The 10010-nt window shown below is 32.3% G+C and overlaps 1 protein-coding gene across 1 annotated transcript; it reads right to left on the bottom strand.

Moving 5' to 3' along the window:
• Nucleotides 1-531: 531 nt before the first annotated feature.
• LOC149391838 (Thioredoxin superfamily protein) lies at nucleotides 532-1341 on the bottom strand. The gene has a single exon (XM_089618751.1). It carries the CDS (start codon nucleotides 1179-1181, stop codon nucleotides 750-752), a length of 432 nt encoding a protein of 143 aa, XP_089474877.1. The 5' UTR covers nucleotides 1182-1341; the 3' UTR covers nucleotides 532-749.
• Between the last annotated feature and the right edge of the window lie 8669 nt (nucleotides 1342-10010).

Raw genomic sequence — 10010 nt, 5'->3', positions numbered from 1 at the left:
CTTCATATTATTTTTTTTCTTTTAAAGGCCGATGATGAGGAGAGACATATATGGGTAGCTAGCTAGCTAGAAGAGAGCCGTGTTTGGTTTGAAGATATTTGCAATAATTGGTGGAACACTGTCAGAATATCTAACAGTACCAATCTCTTCCAAAGAGAGCTTTTGCCATCGTCACCCCAAACTTTTTTTTTTGTATATTTATTTTTTTCTTATCCCGTATTCCCATCCCTCGAACAATTTTGTTTACAAGAAAACTAAAGCCCAGAATTCACGATAGCTCATCAATTCATTTCACTGTTCACACTTGAAACGAATTGCGAAGATCACAAATTCACAATTGTCCAATTCTGATCATCAACCTAGGTAGGGCTTTCATTTCTCCCAAACTCCATGCACTATAATTAATAAAACGAACGGTATTCAGATCCTAATAAAAAAAAAAAGAACTTAGCTAGGTACAGTAACAAGAAATAATAATTTTTTTTTTTTACCATATGATCATCTTCGTCAGTCAAACACCGGACTACCGGAGAATATATTTTGGTAATAAAAAAAAAAAGCTGAGAAGAGAAGGGTTTTTTTTTTCCTTTCTTTTCTTCTGAAATAACCCAAATTATATATAACATAAATTACAAGCTATTCATATATGGAGAGAGAGAAAAGATGGTGATGACTGATCATACGATAATAATAATAATAATAAGAATACCCGATCGAAACATACGAAACAACGACGATGATGATCATTACTAGAGAGCTCCGACTTGGGAGAGCTTGGCGACGAGGTGTCCGCTGAGGTGGAGCGCCACGAGAGACTCGAGCCCGCCGACGCAGGAGCCGCCGATGAAAACCGTCGGCGCGACGGTAAGAGACGGTGACGGCGACGGAGAAGGCGACGGAAGAAAGGGGATCTCGTGGTCGTCGAGCTCGATGACCGTTGGGTGAACTCCGATGGTGGCGAGAAGCTGCTTCATGACGTGGCACATGTAGCAAGCCGTTCTGCTGAAGATGATCACGGGATGCTCCGATATGAGCCGTTGGATCCTGGCCTCCGCGGTCTCCTCGTCGTCGATGGAGAGAGAGCCTGTCGCGGCGGAGGAGGACGGAGATGTGGTCCCGGCGGTGGGGCCCAGGTCCAGCTGGACGGCGTCGCTGGCGTAGCGCCGGAGGCCCTGCATCATATCCTCCTCTTCTATGGTGTTGTTATTCGATGTCAACGCGAGGGTTTGGGTTTGGGTTTGGGATTCGGAGACTGAATTGATTAGTGGATTGATGAGTAAAAGAGAGAAGTGGAGAGAATTAGGGAAGAAAGAGAAAGGAGGAGGGAGATTTTATAAATAAGAGGAAAATAATATGATGTGGTGGTGGGGAGTGAAAGAAATTGAATTTATTATTTTTATTTTTTTTAATATATTATCATAATAATAATAATGTATGTGTATGTGTATGTGTGTGTATGTGCGTTGCTTACATCACAAACTACTGTGTTTAACACACATACGTGCTTTGGAATCGTAAGCCTCGTGGGAAAAGAAAATAATGTTTGGCTTCCCTTGATTCCTACCTCACGCGCCGATTCATGCTTACAATTTTTATTTTTATTTTTAAACTAATTTTTCCAATCTTACCTTTATTTTTAAAACGAATCTTACCTTTTAAATCATAACACATATTACATTAGACACAAACACAAATTATAAATAACATCCTTCTAACCTACCAAATTTAAAATTTGTTATGTTTTTTTTTAGTAGATTGAAATTTGTTTGTACTCGCATTCTTGCATGAGTCACCCACGGAAATATATACACTAAAAATATTAGTACTTTGCGCGACATATAATTTTGTTTGTCGAACAAGGTTAAAAAAGTAGCGTAATATATTTCCTTCTAAATAATTTTGTACTTGCTCGAATGTTTTTAAATGATTATGATGGTATAAAATTGGAAATATTATGTATTTATATCATAATTTTTTTCAAAAAATAAGTTTGACTCTATTTTAACAAATTCTTTTTGAGAATTTTCTTAAATAGGTGTTGAAACATATTTTTGCAAAGAGAGTCTTTATTTCATAGAATACTCATAATTACAAAAATTATCTCTTGTAGTTCGAATCTAACTTTAATTATTAACATATGAAATAGAGGTTCTCTTTGCAAAAATCTACTTTAATTAAGACAATTCTCAAAACTTTTGAGTTAAAATGGTGTCAAAATTAGAAATAAAAATAAAAGAATGATGGATGGAGAGTGAAGGAAGAAGCGCGTGAAGAAGAATATAAATGAAAAACAAAAGCATGGAATGAGGGAGGGATCGCTGCCGGTGAAAAAGCGTGGACCCATCACATGGCCGTAGTAAATGGCCCTGACGTCACCTTCACCTCAAAGTCCACGTGGCACCCTCAATTGTTCAATTCCCTTGACGACGAAACTAATTAAAACTTTTATTGCCACTGCCAGTAAAAAAAATTATTAAACAAAAAAGTGAAAAAAAAGGTCGACTGACGTGGAATATTACGTCGTCACAGGGCCCCATCAACGTGACATAATCATCGGATCTAAAACACACTTTCCGCGTCATCATGACGTTCCTCGCGTTGCCACGTGGCATAGCGCCTCGGCTTTCCTTCGGGCACGGAAGAGGTTCTCAGATGGGTTAGCCAGCTAATGAAAATGGTACACGTGGCAGGCAGCGTGTGAAGTTCGTGTTTCGTTTTGGGCCCGTGCGAGTGGGACCCACCATCTCAGTCTGAGGTGAACCGTTGATGGTGGTAAATAAATATGGTGTCTGCCATATGTTTTGTGTGAGATAAGAGATTACATCATGGTTTATTTTCTATTATTTTTGGCCCCCAATTGAAATACATTATTAATTTCTGGTTCGTTGTTTATAAACTTAAATATCCCCATACGAATGAATACAAAGAACCCTGAAGTATCTAATAATATAATGTCGCATTAACATCAAAAGTTCTGAACTAGGTTGGAAACCAACAACAATTCAATGGGTCTATTTTTTTGTTATTTTTTTTAAAACCCAAATCATTGCTATTATTTTATCTATAAGGTTTTTTGTATTTCTATTAAATGTCTACAATATATGTGGTAGTTTGGCCTTCTCTAATTTAAACCCGTTTTTACAATGAGTTTGAGCTTTTCAAGAGGTTGATGGGTTGCACAGGATAATTTAAAGTACTTTAGTTGGCCAATACTGATCCAACAAATAACGTGTGATTAATTACTTGTATTTAACTTAAGTTCCTTTAATTCATTTTCGTCGCCCTCCTTTTTATTTTCTCTTCGTTGTTTTAATGATGTTGACGTGTAACGGACTTTTGACGGCATAGACTAACCTAACTTAAAATATCTATGATACCCTATATATAAATACGAATGAATGCGATGCCCATTGATGTTGACTTCCAATATTTTTGAATTAGATTGTTCTAATTTCTAAATATCAGCTGTACTGGTAAGAGCTCAACCCTGTTATATTTACTTTACATGCATAATAAAAGTGAAATTTCGATTAATCTATATTACTTTTACTTCAAAATTTTAAATTAACGATTAACGTTAATATTTTTTCATTCTCTAAATATACACAATTACATGACTGAGGTTGCTTTTGGTAAATAGTTTCGGAGTCTTGTACCTATAAGTAGCCACAATTTTAGTCTTGTGCCTAAAGCCACTATAAACCTTTGAAATTTGCAAAATTATCCAAGGGTCGAACTCGCTGCTGAAAGGAATAGCAAATATTTTATAAAATTCCATGAAGTACCCTTACAAGTCAATAACAAATTTACACTATCAATATCATATTTGACATAATTTATATATATATATATATATATATATATATATATATACACACACACATAGATATTTGACAAGAAGAACATCAACCGTGCGACAATACCTAACAAAAAAAAAAAAAAAAAAACCATCCATGCGAAAAATGAGAAAAACTTTAAGCCCAATATTTAAGTGAAAACTAAATGTAACGATATCAAAAGTATTGGTTCTAGCTGTGATATTATCAAGTGCACGCGTGATAATATTTCAAGATGAATCTTTGTTTTTTTTTTTTTTCCTTCCAACATATAATTAATTTTTTCTTCTTCACAATAGTATAATTCATCGTAGTTGATATCATTAATTATTGCACTATTAACATTAATTTAGTGCTGGATTTCTATGGTTTCATATTTTTTCGTTCTTCAAATGGTAGTTTATCACAGTTAATTTTTGTGAATTAATGTTATAATTTTTTTCTTGATTCCAGATTTAATTATTTCTTCTAGAAACTTGATTTTTAATCGACATATTATTTTTTTGAGAGAGACCATTATTAACAATGATACAAGAGCATATATATACAAATATAAGGAGTTGGACGAATATAAAAATCTATTGTACAAGTACACAAACACACCCAACAAATTAAATAATTATGAGCAATGATGCCCGTATGATTCGATCCAATGTCCTATTTGTAGGAGGAGAAGTGGTATTAGCACTTGCCCCAAACAAGCTTGAATCGGTTACATAATAGACAATTTTTTTTTAATATAGAAAGGCTCATCAAAGGTATGTATTAATAAAAGCCAAATGCTTAGACTACAATAATAGTGCAAAAGAAATTCAAAAACTTCCACATGAAGACTATGAAAAGTGGAACACAAACAATCATAAATATAACAAAATAACATGTGAGTTACTCGTCTATGCAAGTAAACAGTCATTAGAGTATTACTACATGAATCACGAGCAGAAACGCCGATCTTCGCCATGTTGCAGATTGCGATTTTAGGGGTCTTGTCCGACGAAGATCCACACACAAAGAAAACCTAGATATGAAGAAATATTCAAAATCACTCCGATTAAAGATTGAACGGTACAAAATTCAGATTTAATAAGTCTGAATTATTGACACATAATCAAAAGAAAAGGCAAAATATGAAGAAGAAAATAAAGAAAAAAAATTCATTCCTCTAAGTCGAGAGTCTTCCATTGCTCAAAACTATCGAAGTCTTCGCATCCAAGGGAAAGCGGCGACACTGAAGATTAAAAGCTCAAGTCTTGATTTTTTGGGAGTGAGAGCGCGGCGGTTAGGGTTTGGGAGAGAGAGCTGCGCAATAATATTTTGTTAATATTGCATAATCGACAATTAAAGTTGATACTTTTTACTATTTTTTATGAAAGAGAAAATGTTGAAGATTAAGGATTTTTTTTTAAATGTGAATTATTAGATTTGCATGTATTAAAGATACAATTACTTTTTTTTAATAGTTCAATTTTACATCGTACATCACATCATCAACTAAATTGAACATTTAAGTACAAATTTCAAGATATAATTTTCAAATGTCAATATTGCGTTTCTTAGAGATTGAATTATCGTCCATTCGTAGAGGTCATTTAACAGGTAGGAGGTTTTGCCACTCAACCTAAGTCCTTGGAGGGGTGGAAGATAGTTACTGGGGATTTTCTATGTATCACGTTCATTTCATTTAATTTTTTTTATAAAATATAACTCTTTCATTTGGGTGGGAATATTTGTAGGGGCAATTATGTAAGTTAATAGGCGTTGGGTAGTTTCTAAAAAAAATTAAAACGTTAAACTTTTAATTTGCTGGAGTTCCATATTAATAAAACTACAGTGTCCGTGTGCATTGCACATAATTCGCTCATAATTGAGCTACGGTATGCCAACGTGTAAAGCAGTGACAATGTGGTTTAATTGATTTGCGAAGCCCTATTAGATGTTTATTAAAAGCTGTTTTTCCATGTTAAAACTGTTTTACTTGCCCTAGAGTACAGAGCAGAGAGATTAATAATAGAGTAAAAGAAGAACGTAAAACGAATGAGTATATTGATCACATGGGATGTGGTCACTGGTCACCATGCACCCCGAGAAAAATAGCATACGCGATATTTAGTGTCGGTGCTTCCATAATCTCATTCGTTTTCTAACCTTCGTCATATTTGTCAAATGTTTATTTATATCGGACTTAGATAAGGGATGGCAAGCTAGTGTCGTTTCATTTTTCGATTTTGCGTATGTGAATTGCATCGATTACTATTACGTAACAGGAAATAAGAACAGGAATTCTTGGTCGTTTTAAGTTTGTTGCTGAGTTGTTTTAGGACTATACATGTGCGAATCTGTGTTTATGGGTTTAATTATTAGTGTTTTTAGTTGGAAAATAGTTGAATAGAAGAGGCAAGAGCTCTCGAAAATAAAAATTTGAACAGTTACTTCTTATTGTTGTTACAATGTGTTGATGGTTTATCTTTTACCGCAAGTTTGTTTGGCAAAATGTCTTTGCAACATGATGATATGTTGTGACATCTTTGTCGTTGTGCGCAGAATTGTAATTTCGGCAAATTTCATGTTTTGCGAAAATTGTCAACAGAAAACTTTCTTCATATATTTTCTCCGCGTGAATGGGTAAGGAAACCATATTTCGACTTCCAAAGATATATGACCACTATGAGGCATTCATTCACACAATTAGGGTTCTTAGACGTGCAAGACCGGTAAACTGTGAAACTAATTGTGTGGTGATTGTGGTGTAATACTCTAAACGTTATTCATCTTCTTATCAAGTATTATAGTTTTTTTTTGAATTTTTTGATTTCGTGATTGAAGTTTTCACGAATGTTGACATTAAAGAATATATAATATTATGAGAGTGTTTGAAAGTGGAATTGAGGGAATCTCATATTTGTAGGGAGACCGATTTGAAATTCACGGGTAGTAATAAAAAATGGGTCTTGGAGCGAGTATTATTCATATAAGTCTGTTGTTACATAATGCCCTCCAGAATAGATGACGTTGCATCGAATTTAATTATCATTTTTTGTGTTATTTACTTTTATGCAATGTTTTATTTTAATTCATCTATTGTATCGAAATAACTTATCGCATACATTGAATCTACATTGTGTAGAGCATCTTATCTTTGACTAAACATAATTATAATTTTAAGATAAAAAAGATGTTAGCGTACGTCAAATTTTTGTAATATGCAATTTGATTTAAGAATATTAATGGCTCAAAAGCAACCATGGGTAACATATCGTACCGTTGAACAGACCTGCAGTACTGTAAAAAGAACTGGACAAGTCAGGACTAAAGGAATGACTCAGCTTGATGATAAGGTCTTTTCATGGCACATAGAATTTTTATAGCACTCTCAAATATCAACGTCTAATTCAAAAAAGGTAAAAACGATGAATAATTGAATATGCCACTGAGAAAGCATAAATTAGTGTTGAATGGGCTTATTATAGCCAATAACATGAATCATGACAAGTCACAAAACTAATTGGCAATTGATATTGGTAAGCATATACTTTATTTTCTAATATTAACTTAACACTATAAAATCATAGTTTTTTTTTTTTTACGATGAGAAAATTCGTTATAAAATGGGTGTTAACGTCAAGACCCAATGTCTTTTAAGAACTAAATAGTTCTTAAATTGCGTAGTCTTTAATACTAAAACTGAATGAAGATCAATAGTGCGTCACTTCCTAGAGAAAGAAGACAACACTAAATCAACTCTCAGTTTTGGACATAGCTCCTTTGAACTACCATCATTGATCGATGAAAAAGCTATACAATCTTAGGTCCATCGACCAACAAAATTGTCTTACATCTTATAAAGAAAAAACTTCTAACAATTCTCTCTTATGTACAACAGAAATTCATATATTCCATCTCTTCTCAAACCAACTACACATTATACATACATAAAAGGAAACTGAATTATACAAGCTAAAACCATACAGACATCATTAAGCAAAAAATAAAATATATTACAAAGGCCTTACGAGGTGTGCAGCGAAACGAGGCTGAAGAACAGCGTTTACCAATTATTCGAGCAATATTGCTTTTCATTGTCATAGAAATATTGTGTTTTTTATTATTTGTATTATTGGCACATGCGTAATAATTCTATTATCCTTAACATATGCGTTCAAGTTTCAACCTCGATTTTAGAAAACCAGCGCGGATATTTCAATATATGAAAACATAAGCTTGAGATTTATTTATTTATTTTATGGTTTTTGTTTTCTTTGAGACTTCAACTCGTTCCCGCATCTAGGGGATGAGGGTGTTTATCGAACTAGTCCCTGAGATTCTAATTATTTTTATTAATGGAAACTAGCGAAGAATATCCCAGGGGATTTGTAGGACCCTTGTATTGTGGTCAAACCTTTCTCAATGAAACAAAGAAATTAAGAAAGATGAGACTTGAGAGTTGAGAGAGCAAAGTTACATGCCCACACAAAACTATGATGAATTTATTTTCTATAGTATTTTTTTTTATCTAACATTTTATTTTATTATTTATATATCACCGGCCCATAATGAACCATTTTTAATACGTTTTTCTTTTAAGGGAAATTACGTAATTGCTCACACAGAAAATTCTTTAAATATATAACATTTGTAATCATTCCTAAAATATCTCACGAGCTAAATATCTTAATAAAATGATTTTTTAGTTTATGCTACATAACTTAAACTCTACTTGATTTTTGTGAATATTCTTTTCTCTCCACCGTCGTTGACAAATCGTAAAAGAAACTTGTACTTTTAGGCAAAACCGAAGGCTTTATTTGAAATAAAGCCAGTAAAAAAAATGCGCATATATGAATTGAGTTGTTCTCAAAATAAAATAAAATAAAATAGAGTATTATCAACTCATATAATTTTCTCTTTCATATATAAAAGTTCAGGAACAAGTATGAGTTTCAATAGCAATACATTTAACGTTGTAATTGCTATAAGATTTAATTCATCGAACGGGAAACGACGATCACTATACTGCTTAGGAGAATCAAATGAAGATGGATGAAATCGACTAACTTACAGGACTTCCGACGTATAAGAAAAAAAATATTTTAAATTTTCAAGAATAAGTTTATTGAAAAGAAAAATGTAGTGATATTGTACAGCTTCTCTGACTATATAATTTTAGAAAGTTATATGATAATATAAACAAAAAATTAGAAAAATAGCCAACTTAAATGTTTGATATTGTTAAATAATCAACATTTGGTAAATCTGAGATAAATAACCATAAATGATGACGTGGCTATATATGGCATTGATTATTTACTTAAGATTTACATTTGTAAATATATGAAAACGGCTATTTACCTAATATTTACCAAATATTGGTTATTTAGCAATAATATCAAACGTTTAAATGGACAATTTTCCTAATGAAACCTAATATAAATTTTCTTCCACGACAACATTTTAGAATTAAATATCTCTTCCCATAAGGGAAAAATTACGTATTTTTTCACAACTAAAAATCATATCGGTTTTACTTTTGATATTTCAAATTTTAAATTATTCATTGTTTTTATGTTGTTTTGGTAGTCTAAAAAATTGGAAAAGCTGATGAAAAACTGAAAATAAAACTCTGGAAAATATTTTTTTTATTTATTTACAATCATTATTTTAATTTACGGAACTAAGCTTGTCAATTGAAAGCAATGGAAAAACCACTGTGAAATATAATAAGTGTAATTTAGCAAAATAACTCATTTAAATGTTGAGAATTACTAAATAGCCAAGGTTTGGGTAAATATTAGGTAAATAATCAATTTTATATATTTACAAACATAAATATTAAGTAAATAGTCACTCTCATATTAAGTCACGTCATCATTTATGGCTATTTATCTAATATTTATCAAACTTTGGCTATTTAGCAATATCAAACGTTTAAGTTTTGACTATATTTCTACTTTTTTTTAGGAAAAATTGTATGAAATAGTCAATTTAAACTATGACTTTTGTAAAATAGTCATAGTTTCATTAGGTATAGCAAAATAGCCAATCGAGAGTACTACGACTTTTAATCCTGCCTCGATTAATTTTAATCCAGCTTTCATAAAACTTACATTCTGTCTTTATAGTTCGTTGGGATTAAATTTAATCCAGCCTAGATTAATCTTACTTTGACTAGTTTGCTTA

This window comes from Urtica dioica, chromosome 7 (genome assembly GCF_054948205.1).
Source record: "Urtica dioica subsp. dioica isolate 48M chromosome 7, U.dioica_male_clone48M_v1_H2, whole genome shotgun sequence".
NCBI lineage: Eukaryota > Viridiplantae > Streptophyta > Magnoliopsida > Rosales > Urticaceae > Urtica > Urtica dioica.
Note: the sequence above shows the minus strand (reverse complement) of the source record. Positions and strands in the feature narration are given on the sequence as shown.